The sequence below is a fragment of the Saccopteryx bilineata genome, chromosome 7 (assembly GCF_036850765.1).
Source record: "Saccopteryx bilineata isolate mSacBil1 chromosome 7, mSacBil1_pri_phased_curated, whole genome shotgun sequence".
In the NCBI taxonomy this organism is placed as follows: Eukaryota; Metazoa; Chordata; class Mammalia; order Chiroptera; family Emballonuridae; genus Saccopteryx; species Saccopteryx bilineata.
Window position 1 is genome coordinate 60977556 of NC_089496.1, and position 17850 is coordinate 60995405.

General features: G+C 48.4%; 1 protein-coding gene across 1 annotated transcript in view; it reads left to right on the top strand.

Annotated features, from left to right (window-relative positions):
* GABRG3 (gamma-aminobutyric acid type A receptor subunit gamma3) overlaps positions 1-16157 on the top strand; it is a 189362-nt gene extending 173205 nt beyond the window's left edge. Inside the window, exons 7-10 of the mRNA XM_066239879.1 lie at positions 8910-9062; positions 9880-10076; positions 11298-11357; positions 13751-16157. Coding sequence (XP_066095976.1) covers positions 8910-9062; positions 9880-10076; positions 11298-11357; positions 13751-14038 — 698 coding nt within the window. The 3' untranslated portion in view covers positions 14039-16157. The remainder of the gene's footprint in view (positions 1-8909; positions 9063-9879; positions 10077-11297; positions 11358-13750) is intronic.
* Positions 16158-17850: the final 1693 nt, after the last annotated feature.

The window sequence follows — 17850 nt, forward strand, 5'->3', positions numbered from 1 at the left end:
CCACCCACTTTTATATCTCTGTTAGTAGAAAACTTTTCTAACCGCCTACTGGTTCCACAGTAATGGTGATTTATAAAGTAACTTTATAAAATTTATAAAGCAGAGTTACAGCAAGTTAAAGCATATAATAATAATTACTTACCAAGTACTATATGTCAGATTTTCACTAAGTTTGGCAGAATAAATCTTTAGCAAACAACTTACTATAGTTAAATCTACCTTTTTATTTATACTTTGGTTGCTCCACTACCATCCACCATGAAAGCTGGAATGCCTACTAGTGGGCGGTAGGGACCAGGTTGACTACCATTGCCTTAAACGTATCTTCTGCTGCCTCTTTTGAGGTTGACGGTTCTTTTTTCTTCAAGTCGCCGTAAATAACACGTGCCTTTTCACATATTACAGTCTCCGTCACTGTATCTCCTGCCAGCTCTTTCTCTTTCACCCACACCAGCAGAAGCTTCTCCATTTCTTCATGGATATTTGTCCTTAATTGGGGCAGAATTATAGTTCCTTTTACTGGATTTGCACCTTTGATGGCATCCTTTTGTTTAAGGATGGTACAAATTGTAGATGTATTACGGTCGTACAGCCTTGCCAGTTCAATCACTCCTACACCACGCTCATGTTTTTTCTACTCTTTCTTGCTTTACTTCTATTGACATCATTCTATTCTTCTTCTCACCACTGTCCTTTACACCCACTTTCTTTGGCTCCATGATAGCACACAAAAAAGGTTAGTAAAAAATGCAAAAATGATGCAAGAACGAGTACAGCGCACGAGATTCGACTTGATTCTGTGGGTAACACGTGAGAAAGAATGAGATGCTGGTGTTGTGCTGCCGACCCGTGCGCCAATGCGCCAACTAGTGGCAGCTTCCCGAATCACGACTCGTATCTCGGAATTTTGCTCGGATCTCAAACAAAAATACGGACCGAGTCGCAGCTCATATCTTAAAAAATTCGTACGTTGGTCTGCTCGTATCTCAAGGTACCACTGTATCCCACTTCGCAAACATTTAGTTGTTATATTAGAAATATTAATATTAATATGCGACCATTAAGGTGACGGCACCATCCATCAGTGCCACGCTGAGTCAGGGCGCAGTCGGGTAAGTCTGGGGCAGACAGACCTCCTGGACTCAGACGTTCCCCCCCAAGTCCTTCCTGGCACAGGGCTGCTTTTCCTTTGTGCCATTTTTATTATCCAGAGGGCCAGATGTTCCAGATGTTTCCCAGGGAGGGACTCTTCTAAGTCACACTGGGACTCCATGGGGTGACATTATCTGCGGTATAAAGAAATCGGTTTTGCTGCAGCAAAGCAGCTCTTTATTGCAGGTGGAGCCCTCTGTTATTCTCTGTCCTGGTGAAAGGACTGCTTGCTGGGGGACACACTCTGGGTGTGTGTGAGAGGCCGGGTTCCGGCGCCTGCTGTTCGGAGCGTCCACCACCAGCGAGGTTCTGTGTCTTTACCTCACACCTGGTTCCCTGGCCCCACGGCAAGGAGCGTTTCATGTTGAATAAGGAAACTGTGAAGGGAATGGTTCTTTCCAACAAGGAAAACTGCTTATCATAAAACGTTAGGGGAAAATAATTGTTTAAAATCCTCTCTGACCCTCTGTGTGTTTGCCGGGTGTGGTGGTGCTTGAGTCAAATACAACAAAGCTGTTTTGGCCGTCTATTCTTGCCTCTAGATGTTTTCTACTTCTTCTTAAATGATCTGTATATATTTCAAGTGTTTTAAAATACTGTTAATTTTTTTTTCAAACTTAAAAATCACAGTGCCTGACCAGGCGGTGGCGCAGTGGATAAGAGCAGTGGACGGGGACGCACAAGACCCAGGTTCCAAACCCTGAGGTCGCTGGCTTGCACACAGGCTCATCTGGTTTGAGCAAAGCTCACCGGCTTGAGACCAAGGGCACCGGCTTGAGCAAGGGGTCACTCAGTCTGCTGTAGCTCCTCCCCCCCCCCCCCAGGTCAAGGCACATATGAGAAAGCAATCAATGAACAACTAAGGTGCCACAGCAAAGAATTGATGCTTCTCATCTCTCTCCCTTCCGGTCTGTCTGTCCCTATCTGCCCCTCTCTCTGTCTCTCTCTGTCACAAAAACAAAACAAAACAAAAATCACAGGAAAATATGGAAGAGAATTTCTGTCCTCAATGAATTGTTACTATCTTGGTAAATATGTTTCTAGAGGTTTGGGTTTTTTTAAATTATTATTATTTAAATATAAGACATACTCTTTAAATCTCTCTTTTAAAACAAAATGTATTGATTGAGTCTTTAGAGAGAGAGAGGGAGGGAGGCAGAGGGGCAGGGAGAGAGAGAGAGGAGCACACATTTGTTGTTCCAATCAGCTGTGCACTCATCGGTGACATGCTTTATTTCATACCGCGCATTTATTTGTTGCCTTACTTAAAACAACAACAAACTTCAATTCTATCTCCTGCTACAAACCACAGCTGATGTTATGTAGATAGATGCTCTCCAAAACAGCCTGCAATGAATCCAAACAGACTAGTAGCCCAGGAGTCACCCACAGAAATGCAGGCTACATTTACAACCTTTCTGTTACCAAGGCTATTGTCAAAACTGAAAAGGATGTCTCATCTTCCTTGATTCCAACGGGATAAGAGGAATTTAAAAGAGATAATAGAGACACTGAAACGTCAAAGAAATGGTTTCTATTAAAAAAATAGAGTATCTTCTTCTAAACAGTCCCTCTGAAGAAAAAAAAAATTTAGTAGGTTTCAGAGTTGACACTCACCGTGGAGGGGGTGTCTGTACCCGCCAGCCAGATCAGCGGGACACTCCCAGTGCTGAGCACGCACGCTGGGAGCCATGGGGCGTCTCAGTATAAGAGGGAGGTGAAGGAACTGTTACAGGATTTGGGTGTTTGGGGGAAGGGTTGAGGGGGAAGCGCCTGGCTCTGAGTTTTGAGGCTACCACTGCCTGTCTGTCTGTCTGTGCATCCCCATGACAACCAAGCCCTGGCCGCTGGACCAGGTCCAGATGCTGGGCTGCTCAGAGACCCCACCACAGCAAGACTGCCTCTCACTCACTGCCGCAGGGCTACTCATCGCTTCCATTGTCATTTTTCACCAGTTTCCAGTCACCCTCCTGCTCGGTAGTTCCCAAGGTTGTTTTGTATTTAGTCCTCTATTGAAAGGAATACAAATGATCACCAAGCTTCCTAATCATCGTCCCTTCCTCCCCGCGGTCTTAATTGGGGCTGGTACGTCATTAGGATTAGGTAGCTGTTATTGCCAAGGTCCTTCTTTTATGAATGGCCGTGGGCACCGGCTTGGCTGAGTCCTTCCGTGTTTTAGTAATGAAGGTCTCTCCAGGCCTTTATTCTCTCCTTTGTTATCTTGCCTGCATCACAGTTTCTCTCCCTCTGAAATTGTAGATGTTATTCTACTGTCTTCTGACCTTGGCTGTTGGTTTGGAGCCATCGAAGACCAATCTTATGCATTTCCCATGGAAACATGCACTACGGAAGAAAGATGGCGCCTTCCCCTAGTCATTGTGAACCCCCCATTGCCCTACTCACATGGAAGAAAGATGGCGCCTTCCCCTAGTCATTGTGAACCCCCATTGCCCTACTCACACGGAAGAAAGATGGCGCCTTCCCCTAGTCATAGTGAACCCCCATTGCCCTATTCACACGGAAGAAAGATGGCGGCCTTCCCCTAGTCATTGTGAACCCCCATTGCCCTACTCACACGGAAGAAAGATGGCGCCTTCCCCTAGTCATTGTGAACCCCCATTGCCCTATTCACACGGAAGAAAGATGGCGCCTTCCCCTAGTCATTGTGAACCCCCAGTGCCCTACTCACACAGAAGAAAGATGGCACCTTCTCCTAGTCATTGTGAACCCCCATTGCCCTACTCACATGGAAGAAAGATGGCACCTTCCCCTAGTCATTGTGAACCCCCATTGCCCTACTCACACGGAAGAAAGATGGCGCCTTCCCCTAGTCATTGTGATCCCCCATTGCCCTACTCACATGGAAGAAAGATGGCGCCTTCCCCTAGTCATTGTGAACCCCCATTGCCCTACTCACACGGAAAAAAGATGACGCCTTCCCCTAGTCATTGTGAACCCTCATTGCCCTACTCACATGGAAGAAAGATGGCGCCTTCCCCTAGTCATTGTGAACCCCCATTGCCCTACTCACACGGAAGAAAGATGGCACCTTCCCCTAGTCATTGTGAACCCCCATTGCCCTACTCACACGGAAGAAAGATGGCACCTTCCCCTAGTCATTGTGAACCCCCATTGCCCTACTCACACGGAAGAAAGATGGCGCCTTCCCCTAGTCATTGTGAACCCCCATTGCCCTACTCACACGGAAGAAAGATGGCGCCTTCCCCTAGTCATTGTGAACCCTCATTGCCCTACTCACATGGAAGAAAGATGGCGCCTTCCCCTAGTCATTGTGAACCCCCATTGCCCTACTCACACGGAAGAAAGATGGCGCCTTCCCCTAGTCATTGTGAACCCCCCATTGCCCTACTCACACGGAAGAAAGATGGCGCCTTCCCCCCCATTGCCCTACTCACACGGAAGAAAGATGGCACCTTCCCCTAGTCATTGTGAACCCCCATTGCCCTACTCACACGGAAGAAAGATGGCACCTTCCCCTAGTCATTGTGAACCCCCCATTGCCCTACTCACATGACAAGCATCACCTTTTTTTTTTTTTTTTTTTTTTTTTTGAGAGATGGCAGAGCTCGTTCTGGACTTTGATGATAATTTGAGAAAATGATATATCTACCATTAGGATCTTCTTATCAAACAGAACTGCTCAGTTATAATGACACTAACTAAGCACGATGCTTTCATCACCCCAAGATGGCTTGAGGTAGACCTTTTTCATATTGTTAATGGTACATTAGGACGGTTCTTAGAGTCTTCAGGATTTAATTTGATACAAAGATGAAAGACTTGATTCCAGAATGTCGAACACCCGTATTTGATGGAGTGGTTGCTGTTTCCATTCAAAGCACTAATTGATCTCAAGAAAGTCTCCCAAAGGAGTCTCAGGATATAGTCCACAGGGGAGAGACTGGCTGTCTACTGCCTTATTTTTTCCTCCATTAAAACCCTTCATTATTGAAACAGTAGCTCCAAATCTAGACACAGATTACTGAGGATAAACAACCCCATTGTTGGTGAGATGCACAATCACATTTTTTTGGAAAAGTTCACCTCCAATGTGAGGATTAATCTTACATTTGTTTTTAAAAAAGAACCAACTCCCTTTTCATAAAAAGCTCTTGCTTAAATGGACATGTTTATTTTCATGTAAGAAGCAGTAAGTCTCTGAGAATCTTTGATAAGCAGGGAGTATTAGCTTCAATTAAGCCTGTAACCTTTCTTCAAGAAATCAGATACAAATTATGAATTTCCTCTGTCCCCATTCTGAAAAATGCCAGCAATGAATGCATAAATAAGTGGAACAAATCCATGGGTTTTTTTTTTTCCTCTCTCTGTCTCTCAAATCAATTATTAAAATTTAAAAAAAGAAGAAGAGTAAAACTAACTAATCTAGGCATGGGTTAGACCTGTCTGAGAAACCTTGCAGCCACATGTTTTCAGAAATAGGGCAGGGCTCTTGTCTTCTACAAGGACATGGTCTACATCAGATTCAGACAAATAAGAAACACAAGCTGGCCCTGGTCGGTTGGCTCAGTGGTAGAGCATCAGCCTGACATGTGGAAGTCCCGGGTTTGATTCCCAGTCAGGGCACACAAGAGAAGCGCCTATCTGCTTCTCTACCCTTCCCCTTCCCCCTTCTCTCTCTTTCTCTCTCTCTTCTCCTCCCACAGCCATGGCTCAATTGGTTCAAGTGCATTGGCCTTGGGTGCTGAGGATGGCTCTGTGGAGCCTCCGCCTCAGGCACTAAAAATAGCTCAGTTGCAAGCATGGCCCCAGATGGGCAGAGCATCAGCCCCAGATGGGGGTTGCCAGGTGTATCCTGGTCAGGGTGCATGTGGGAGTCTGTCTCTCTGTCTCCCTTCCTTTCATTTGGAAAAAGAAAGGAAAAGAGGGAGGGAGGGATGACTCCATGGTCCCCTCCTCCCTGTTCAGGACGAGTGGCTCCCCGGATGTGTGTGGGTCATCCTGCACAGGTCCATGGAGGTGCAACCTCCTGCCACTGTATCCCCAGGTGCCTGTACCCTGTGGAAGCTGGAAAATGGGGCCCTCAGAACTCCTGCTTTGGGGGTGGGTCCCAGAAACTCACCACCAAGAGCCAGCTCCAGGGTCAAGGCCTGAACTGTGGCCCAGCAGCCCACCTCACTCCCACACCGACGGGGCGGGATGTCCAGGCAGACTCCCGAGTGAGGGAGAGGGGTTTGCAGAGCACACAGCTGGGCAGCCCGTCCAGTGCAGGTCCGGGGACAGAAAATGACTTCGCTGAAACGAACCGCGTGTCCTCTCTGGAACTGTCCCTGTTTCGCTTCCTCGGGAGCCTGCCATCAATCGTTCGACTCTCAATATTCCATGGGGGGGGGGGGGGGGCTGTTTGTCATCATGAGGGTGACTTATCCTGTTTTTACTTTTCCGTCTACTGCTTTTTTTCTGTGTGGTTCTCTAGACTGAAATGTTATGGGGGAAATTAATAGGTTTTTAATACCTCATATAATTCAATAACATTTCCCCAGGAAATGATGTAACTTGGCGTTCAGATCACTTAGAAAAATATTTCATGTTCTTTTGATTGCTCCAGTTTAATCATTCTGATTTCCTTGGTGCTGCGATGCTAATTTGCTTAACATTATAAATGTTTTCTGGGGAAATGATCTCAAAAATTGATGTTTCTATCAACTATCCTGAATATCGCTGCAACAGGACACTGCGTCCTGAAGGGAAAAAAAAAAATCTAGTTGATTGGAAGGCGTGGTTTTCATTCGTTCAATATCGTTTCCCTGTCGATCTCTTTTAAATGAACATGGAATTTCAACATATTATTCCATTAAGCAGAAACTAATTGATTTCTCTTCATTAAATAACAGTGGCACACCAGAGAAATACCTTCTCTAACCCAGCCAGCTAATTGGGCTTGAAGACAGATATTAATGTTGTAATTACAGGAATAAATTAATCATGCTTCTGGGGGCTGGGGGGGGGGAGGCGGGCAGAGAGGACTTCCCAGGGAGCAAATTGGTTTCTAAGCTGAAACTCAAAGTTACGTGGGCACACATGGGTGCAGGGGAAAGGGGGCACCGTAGAGGGCAGGGAAGGAGCCCATGGCCCACGGGGTACGACCAAGGTGTGTGTGTCTGAGGACCTACGAGACCACAGCACCCAGAACACAAGAGACAATGAGGCCGAGGGCGTTTCTTGCAGAATGGCGTAGGCTAGCGGTTTTCAACCTTTTTCTTTTTTTACCCTTGGGGATTGTGAAAACAGGGAACTATTTCAAGGACCACGAAGGTAGAAATCACCCTAAGCCTCAGCAAATTCGACTGAGACCTCCGGGTCTAGCAGCTTCATGCCGCATCAGGTGGTTGGCTCTCTCGCAGACCAGCACGGAGCGTGTGGTGGCCCGGCGGGCGGAAACACAGGCGGAGGTCGCAATAAAGGCGTGTGTGGCTCCAGGGCAGCGGCTGGCCAGGTGCCGGTTTAAAACGACTAGGAGAGGATGTAACGATGTGTGTGTGTGTGTGTGTGTGTCGGGAAGGCGCTGTTGGTGGCTGGACCCAGCACAGTCCGGAGCTCAGGAAGACACGCTGGTGTCCAGGACAGGAAGTGGTACCTGGCCCAGGTGGGGTGACTCAAGATGGGGGGCAGGCGGTGAAGGGGGAAGAGGAGGGGTCAGCAGTGGTCCCTGGGTTTCCACTTTGAATAAGTGAGAGAGAAGCAGCCGAATAAAGAGCAGGGGTGGTGGGAGGAGCCATGGGGTGGGGTGACAGCTCAGCTCTGGACGTGATGAATTTCAGGTGCCAGACTCCGAACGCAGTAGGAGGAAGGGCAGGGTTGGGGGGTGGGGGGACAAATGGCAGACACAATCGCAGCAGGTCCCCTGGAAAGAACCCCTTTTCCCCTGCGCCCACCCACACATTGGGCCCACCCACCTCTGTATTTCAGCTTAGAAACACCTTTGTCCACCAGGACACCCTCTCCTCTGACGCCCCTCCGCTCCCCCCAAGGAGCATGACTCGGAAGTGGGGCGCACGGTGGGTTCCCCAGGCACCCTGGCCTGTGGCGTCTCCGGGAACCTCCGTGGCTCCCACCTCCTTTGTGGGGCTGGCTCTGCTTTCGTTGGAGGGAGCAGGAGGTCATCCGATCTTTTTTTTTTTTTTTTTTCGGTCTTTTCGTTTTCTGGGTCAGCCACAGCCTAAGTGCTAGAGCCCTAAAATAAATGTAAAGACATTGAATAAAACATGAAGTATACAAGCTGCTCAGGGAAGCTGGAACACATGCGCTGTAAAAATAGAAACGTAAACCAGTTTACAGCAGTGTCTTTGTAAAAGTTTATGTGGAGTTCTGTTACTATTAAAAAACAGCAGCAATGCAGAATGACCAGGGGTTGGCTGGACGGTTGAGTTTTTCATCTGTGACCCCTTGATTTTCAACATGCAGCGAATTCAAGCAGCAATGACTCCTTGAGTCATTGTCTGTTATGGAATTCATATCTATTTTCTCTACCAAAGAATGTGTTTCTTTTTGTTTCTTTTTAACGACCAGTAAAATGCCTTGCCCAGCCATGGTTACTGCCAAAATTAAATTTAACAACCCCAGCACCGTAACGTAACCCCTTTCCTATCTGATGTTGTCATTGTCACACATATTTCTAGCCAAGTCTTTCATTTCTTGAACTGCATCATAACTTATTTCCCTGGAGTATCCTTTCACCCCAAGAAGTGGCCTTAATATGGACACTATATGTATTGCAGGTGATTATATTGTCATGACGATATACTTTGAACTGAGCCGGAGAATGGGCTATTTCACGATTCAAACGTACATCCCCTGTATCCTGACCGTGGTTTTATCCTGGGTGTCCTTTTGGATCAAAAAGGATGCAACCCCAGCAAGAACGGCATTGGGTGAGTCTCCAAAGAAAACCCTCCCACCCAGTTGGTACGACTTTGATACAGAAGGATTCATAAGATTCCTCCTGGGGCGGGGGGGGGGGGGGAGTTTGCAGGTAACTTAGCCTGGCCAGAGGGCGCCTTGTAGCATGACTTGTCTGGTAGCCAGGCTCGCTTCTTCTTTCTGACAGTAGAATCCATCCGGGCCACTTCCATTACAGTTGAGGTTAGGAAGTTTAATGAATCAATAGGCTTCGCCTGGTAGTTGCTCCAAGGATGATGTCATCATCAAAATCGAGCCCCATCCTGGAATCTGATGCTCACAAGCCTCATTACATCAGTGTAATAATAATAATAATAATAATAAAATAAAAAACAAAAGCAGAACTTACTTTTGAAGACTCACGAATGTTACCTCGCTCAGCCATGTCTTAAAGAAAGGGGGCTAATTTACAAATTGCCGAAAGATAGAGACTTAAGAAAGAGGACAGTTCATCTGGTCACAAGACATTGGTGAGGCCAGATGCAACTGCCAATGGGATCTTCACTAAAGACGAAAAGCATTTAAAAGACACAATGTCAAACAGTTGGAGAAGTTTTGGATGAGCTGAAAGGTGTTCCTCTTCACTCGGGGATTTTAATGTTACCGGGAAGACGGCACTAGAAATGTCACAGGAGGTGCAGCTTAAATTGCACAGACCTGGGCATTTACGATTAGATTGCGCTCGGCACCATGACGAGAAGCTGTCGCCTCGGAATGAAGTGCCGTGTTGGAAAGGGAGGGGCCGGTGTGGCTTACTGATGGTGTGGTGGTCCCTGTCCCCCTGTGCAGGCATCACCACGGTGCTCACCATGACCACGCTCAGCACCATAGCCAGGAACTCCTTGCCCCGGGTGTCCTATGTGACCGCCATGGACCTCTTTGTGACGGTCTGCTTCCTGTTCGTCTTCGCGGCCCTGATGGAGTACGCCACCCTCAACTACTATTCGAGCTGTAGGAGACCCACCACCGCTAAGAAGAAAACGTCGGTGAGTTCCCGTAGCAAAGCTTTTTTTTTGGTGGGGTTGGGGGGGGGGTAGATCTACCCATAGGAGGGTATATCACTGAGATAAATTATCTGTATTCCTCAGGATCTTAGAGTACATGACGTAAAGAGTGATTTCAACAAGACTTTAGGGAAGCAAGACAGGCACAGGGGGTCCTTGGGTTACAGCAGTGCCGACGTACGACATTCAACATTTCGGGTTTACGACGCTCACTCCCATAAAAATTCTAAGCCCTGGCCAGTTGGCTCAGTGGTAGAGCGTCAGCCCGGCATGTGGAAGTCCCGGGTTCGATTCCCGGCCAGGGCACACAGGAGAGGCGCCCATCTGCTTCTCCACCCTTCCCTCTCTCCATTCTCTATCTTTCTTCCCCTCCCACAGCCAAGGCTCCACTGGAGTAAAGTTGGCCCAGGAGCTGAGGACGGTACCATGGCCTCTGCCTCAGGTGCTAGAATGGCTCCCGTTGCAATGGAGCATCGCCCCCTTGGTGGGCATGCCTGGGTGGATCCCAGTCAGGCACATGTGGGAGTCTGTCTCTCTGCCTCCCCACTTCTCACTTCAGAAAAATACACACACAAAAAACTTTAAAAAATTGAGACATAAATGTCTCTGCCTACACCATTGGCATCCTACTGATAGACTCTGTGTCATTTTTGCTGTTACTGCAGTACAGGGTACAACAGTGTATCTATGTCCTTTTCCTTTCTCTGTGGCTTAGTTGTGTTTTTATGTTCTAGATCAGTGATTTTCAACCTTTTTTGAGCCGCGGCACATTTTTTACATTTACAAAATCCTGGGGCACACCACCTACCAAAATGACACTCTAACACAGTACATATTATACATATAGTTAATAATATAGTTTCTAAATGTATTTATACTCACACCTGACCATGTCTCACGGCACACTGGTTGAAAAACACTGCTCTAGATGATGATGTGATGACTGTGTTAGGGTAGGTAAGTGGCTTAGGCTAGGGTGTGTTTTGACCGACACCGAAATTCAGGTTATGTCACTGTTGTAGGAACAGAATTGTGGCGTAACCCGAGGACCCCCTGTATTCAGAAGCACCTCCTTAGTGGGACACACAAGTGACAGGTGTTAATGTCACCAGACTTTAAAGGATGGTCTTGGGGGGGGGTGATATACACAATGCAAAGATTTTCACAGCGGTTTTGTAATTATTTTTTCTGCTTTTCCCGCAGTTGTTACATCCAGAGCCCTCGAGATGGATTCACGAGCGAATCACCCTGCAAGCCCCTTCTGTATGTGTCTCGCCGCATGTGCCCACGTTTCTGCGAACTGTTCCTAAACCAAGACGGGAGGGTGTGGCGTTGCTTACATACCGAACAGCAACGCTCACCCTCCCTTCAACACGTGTTTCTTTCTTTTTTTTTTTTTTTAACAGCCAAGTTAGAAAATTTGGAAAATAAAGGAAAAAAAATTAGTCATCGCCCTTCTACCCAGAGATGAGTGCACAGTAACTCAAAAATAGGTCGTGGGCAGGGTTTTGTGTCGTAAATACTATCGCTGAACTTCTGTTTTTCAAGTCTAGTTGGCCTTCAATAGTATTGTATATTTGTTTCAGATGTTCAGCATGAGGGGGCGGGGGGGGGGGGTCAGACAGTTATATAACTTGTGAAGTGTCCCCTCCCCCCGATATTCCCATCCATAGTTCCCACGATATTATGGGCTATATTCCCTGTGCTATCTGTTACATCCCCATGACTATTCTGAAACTACCTACCTGTACTCCTCAACCCCTTCACCCTTTCCACCCAGCCCCCCAACAACCCTTATCCCCTCTGACAGCCGGCAGTCTGCTCTCCGTATCGATGAGTCTGTGTCTGTCTTGTTTGTGCGTTTATTTTCAAGATTCCACACAGACGTGAGCTGACAGGGTACTTGTCTTTCCCTGTCTGACTTAGTGCCCTGAGCAGAACACCCTCTAGGTCCATCCGTGCTGCCCCACATGGTAAGATTTCCTTCTTTCCATGACCGAGCGGTATTCCATGGTACTGATATCCTTCCATAGGGTCATTTTTATTTTTGTGGTGTCATGGTCGTGACTGATGCCCATATACAATCTCGGCTAGACGGTGGGCTCATTCACACTTTTTCACGTTTATACATGTTCTTATCGCTACGGTTTTGCATACACCTGTGACCGTTTATACTGAGTATGAACTCCTAGGAGCACCTGACTGGGCTAGAGGGGCAGAGTCTTTGCCAAACCCTGTCCCCCCCAGCCCCAGCGCAGAACGCCCCCTGCAGTAGGTCAGATAGCTACATGGAAAAATGCTCCTGCAAACGGCTCTGTTAGCATGTTCAATGATTGACAAAGCTCACTATTGTTTCCTTACTTATTTTTTTGTTTTTTGGGGTTTTTTTTTTGTATTTTTCTGAAGCTGGAAATGGGGAGAGACAGTCAGACAGACTCCCGCATGCGCCCGACCGGGATCCACCTGGCATGCCCACCAGGGGCAACGCTCTGCCCACCAGGGGGCGATGCTCTGCCCCTCCGGGGCATCGCTCTGTTGCGACCAGAGCCACTCCAGCGCCTGGGGCAGAGGCCAAAGAGCCATCCCCAGCGCCCGGGCCATCTTTGCTCCAATGGAGCCTTGGCTGTGGGAGGGGAAGAAAGAGACAGAGAGGAAGGAGAGGGGGAGGGGTGGAGAAGCAGATGGGCGCTTCTCCTGTGTGCCCTGGCTGGGAATCGAACCCGGGACCCCTGCATGCCAGGCTGACGCTCTACCACTGAGCCAACCGGCCAGGGCCTCCTTACTTGTTTTTTTATTTGCAATTCCTGCTTTTGTGGATTGCTTTTCACATCTTTTAAGTTTTGCACGTTTTTATATAATTTTGTAATTCTTTTTTGTCTTTTCATCTTTCCAGAGTAGCAATCTGCCAGGTTTTGTGTGTGTGTGTGTGTGTGTGTGTGTGTGTGTTATATTATGTATAGTGTATTTTATCTGATATAAGATGTATACTGGCCCTGGCTCGTTGGCTCAGCAGTAGAGTGTAGAGCTGGCATGTGGAAGTCCCAGGTTCAATTCCTAGTTAGGGCACACAGGAGAAGCAACCATCTGCTTTTCCACCCCTCTCCGTTCGTGTTCTCTCTCTCTCTCTCTTTCTTTTCCTCTCCCACAGCCATAGCTCGATTAGTTTGAGCGCATTGGCCCCAGGCACTGAGGATGGCCCTGTGGAGCCTTTCCCTCAGGTGCTAAAAATAGTTCGGTTACAAGCATGGCCCCAGATGGGCAAAGCATTGGCCCCAGATAGGGGGGCAGGTGGAACCCGGTCGGGGGCACATGTGGGAGCCTGTCTCTCTATCTCACCTCCTCTCACTTGGAAAAGAAGAAAACAACGTAATAATAAAATGTATACCGTCGCATATAGAATATATCAAGGATATTAATCTTTTCTCTCTGTGTGTGTGTTGTGTGTGTGTGTGTTTTGCTTAGTTTTTTAGTTCAGCTTTCGTTGGCAATGTTGTCACAGTCATTTCTGCGCCTTTTCCCACACACATGGTATGAAGCCTGCTGCGGTCAGATCCGCCTGCCTTTCCTTTTATCGTCTCTGCGGGATGGACCCCGCCCAGCTGACCTGTGTCCGCGGCCCCGCCCGGTGACTTCTGTCTCGTTCCCATTTCCCACAGAACTACTCCCTGCTGGACATCAGGCCGCCGCCGCCGCCCACGATGATCACACTGAACAACAGCTCCTTGTCCTGGCAGGAGTTGGAGGAGACCTGCGTCTACGAGTGCCTGGACGGCAAGGACTGCCGGGGCTTCTTCTGCTGCTATGAGGAGTGCCAGTCCGGGTCCTGGAGGAAAGGGCGGATCCACATAGACATCTCGGAGCTGGACTCCTACTCCCGCGTCTTCTTCCCCACCTCCTTCCTGCTCTTCAACTTGGTCTACTGGGTTGGGTACCTGTACCTCTAAGTGTCCCCTGGGGGTGGCGAGTGAGGCGTGCGCTAGGCCCCCCTCTGTGACCTGTCACCCTCCCCAGACCCGTAGTGACCGACGGGAGCAGCCCGGAGGATGCCGCTCAGCGTCTCCCAAGGCATGCCTCACCTCTGAGCAGTATAGGAGAATGTGTGGCCCATCTCCCATATGTATTTCACACTCACGTGCGCGCGCACACACACACACACACACACACATACACACGTGCACACGCGCGAGGACCGAGTTTTCAAGTCAGATTCTCGCAATCCCTTCCTAAATCTGTGAAGTTTCCAGGATGGTGTAGGGAGCCCGGGAGCCTCTGCCCTGTCACCCTAGCAAAGAAATCTGCAGCACACGGAGGCAGACATCGGAGGTGTGCTCTCAGGCCCCAACCTTCTAGACCTTTCCTTTGCCACCCTCGGTGTGGCACCAGTGCCTGCGCGCGCTGAGTCACTACTGCCTGAGACGCACCACACTGGCCGGCAGTGCTCCCCGGGGGCGGCCCGAGTTCAAGTGGGAAGGGCAGTGAGTTCCGAGCCCGCGTCCTTTCTCTGTGGCCTGTTTTTTCCTGGCTCCGTCGTGGTTAAATACCATCCCTTAACCTAACAGCCACACACTGGCTTGGGAGGGGGGCCCAGGTGTCATCCACCCCAAAGTTTCCAGTGGAGGAGTAAATTATGATTTCCAGATTTTTTTTCCATTTTGCTGAAATCAGTGCTATTGAGTCTCTCCGAACCCCAGAAGGTCATTACTTTGTTTCTTGAACCTCAGAAGGTCATTACTTTGTATCATGAACCCCAGAAGGTCATTACTTTGTTTCATGAACCTCAGAAGGTCATTACTTTGTTTCATGAACCTCAGAAGGTCATTACTTTGTATCATGAACCCCAGAAGGTCATTACTTTGTTTCATGAACCTCAGAAGGTCATTACTTTGTATCATGAACCCCAGAAGGTCATTACTTTGTTTCATGAACCTCAGAAGGTCATTACTTTGTTTCATGAACCTCAGAAGGTCATTACTTTGTTTCATGAACCTCAGAAGGTCATTACTTTGTTTCAGACTGAGCCTCAGCAGTGTCTGAGCCAGAGGTGGTTGGACTAGTGTGGCGTGAGTTCAGTATAAGAATCGTGTTTTGCTGGGCGGAGTGGTGGCCGGAGTGTGCAGTGATGTCAATGCTCTTGTGGGTTTGAGGGTTATCTTCATCCGTGAGAGGAACGCGTGCACCATTCACGAGCCTTCGTCTTGATAGTGCTTCCCAGGGTGTGAAAGGCACGTTGGTGGGATTTTTAACTCTTCTTAGCGAATGTGAATGTGCGTGACACATCGCATGAGATGTTAAAAGGCAAAAAGGGTCATGGTTCTCATCAATGATCTATTTTGATGAACCAAAAATTAATAATAATAATAATAATAAATAACTTTTCTACTTTGAGATACAAACGCATAGCAAAATCCCAAAGATAAACGTTCCTTGACATGATTCCTCTTTTGATATTTTTATAGCAGAAAACCGACTTGCTTTGTGATGTTAGTTCTTTGTGGTCGCCGAGAAATACAAGTTTGGAGCACGTATATCTCGGTATCTCTTTCCCAAGACCCTTCAGAAACTTCCCACCAGTGATAGGAAAAAATGGGGGGGGGCTACCAGCTCATGAACGATGCTTTAGGCATTCCTAAAATTTCGATACTAACATTTTGGTACTGGAATCTCCGTGCTTCTCACCGGAAAACTGAATCAAATTGAATTGGAAACCATAGAACTTTATTTTCATTCTTTATTGGACATCCTGTTGTGTCTCAGAAAAAAAAGGGGGGGATGAGGGAGGAGAAAAAGGTCAAACATTGTGCAGAGAAAATATATAAAAGTGCTGACTTCCCCCAATTTCCTGGGTGCTGGCCAGACGCAGACGGGGTGGGAATCGTGGAAGGGGTCAGGAAAGTTGAAATTAGAGACATCTTTTTCATTTGGTAAGCATCACTGCCAATCAAGGGCGTGCTGACGTGTGGCTATATGATCACCCAGGTTCCAAGGAGTGAGTCTACATAATATAGTGTGGGACAGCCAAGCCCGTCCCAAAGACTACAGACCACAAGAAGCCAGTTGGCTTCAGCTTCGACTTAGCAAATTTGATTTAAATTTATATATATAACGATAAATATCGGAAGAGAAACACTTTGTTGGCTTCCGCAAAAATTTCTGCTCTGTTGGGAGTTTTCCCTATTCGTGTGTAGACAACACTCCCACGCTTGGTGATCTAGGAGGCACCGTGACTGTGACCAAGGGGTCTCGGGCTGTCACAGCAGTGACTGAGGGATCTCAGCCTGTCACAGCAGTGACCAAGGGGTCTCGGCCTGTCACAGCAGAGCACTGAGCACCCCGGGGGTGGGGGGTGGGGAGGCAGTCCCAGGCCAGCCCTCTTTAAAGACGATGTCACGTTTTGTAAATTTATCATTTCTCACGCTGGGAAGGATTTCACACCAGGAATCAGAGCAAAAGGCATCTTTAAAGAAGTCCTGGAGGGAACCGAGGTTTTGAGTGGAATTCTTCTTAGGAGGAAAATAACCCAAAGCCTTTCTGTGATGTCGACCTGGTCCCATTTCACCTTTGAAAATTTGATCGACGCCTCTGATTTTAAAGCCACACCAACCCTGTGGCGTTGCCGGCCGTTCTCACAAAATGATATACAACATAGGAGATATATACCAACAACCTCTATTTTCTCCCCTCCCCCCACCCCCATCCTGAGAATCCCTGCTGGTCTAAACACAGGGGTTCATGGCTCCTTTTCCTGGAAGGAGAACCCTCATAACAACAGAGTCCAATAGACTGTCACTTGTTGAATAGAAAATAGATTCCTGCACGTGTCACGATGGACACACCGGTCAGGCCCAGAAGAACCCCCTGGTCCCCAGCGGGTCTCCCACTCATGGTCTCCATGTCCATCGCGACTCCTCAGATGAGCTTTGCAAGCCATGGTCCGGGAGAGCGGTGTGCTGCTCACATGGAGCGCACATGTTCATTTAAGTAGGTGTGACTGTTTCATTTGGAGGCTGGGGAGAAGAGGGCACAGGAGAGCGTGAGGGGAAAGAGTCACCCCAGTGGCAGGACTGTCCTTTGCCATACACTTGGTTAGTAGGGTACATGTGTGGGGCACACCGTGTGAGACTGTTCCACCCCGACCCCACACCCTTCCAGCCCCGCTGGCTTGCTTTGCATGGAGAACCCAGAAGTGTTTTGGGTGGTGGCCATGTGGCAGCTTGAGGAAGCTGTCCAAGCGACCTGCATCCCAAAGGTACTACAGGGTCCCTCACTGTGGCAAAGACCCAGGAGGTGACATTTGTACGTGTTGACAAGGATTCCTCATTTCTGACCGCTGTGGACTACACATACAGCTGTGACCATCCCTCTTTCTTTCAGCCACGCCCTGGCTGGGCGGAGGAGGGAAGAACAGACCATTTCCCGTCTGCGGGATTCAGAGCAGAACGCCTTCCGGCATCCGCGGAGTCCCCACGCCACTAACCACGGCACTCTCGGATACTGGACTGAGGAGGCGCAGGCCCCTCTAACTCACTCTGTGCCCAACCAGGACTGCCCCCAGGTCACCCAACACATGCCTTAGAACCCACCTTCCACGCTGGGTTTTCTTTCTATGTCATGAGTGCGTCGGAATCAGGGTTTCCTTTCTCACAGGCCAAAGAGTCTTAGCTTACCCGGGAGATGTCAGCTGGGGGGCGGGGGGGGGGGGTGTCACAGTTTTGATGGGTTCAGTTCTTCCATCCAGAAAAGGCTCGGGCTAGCTCAC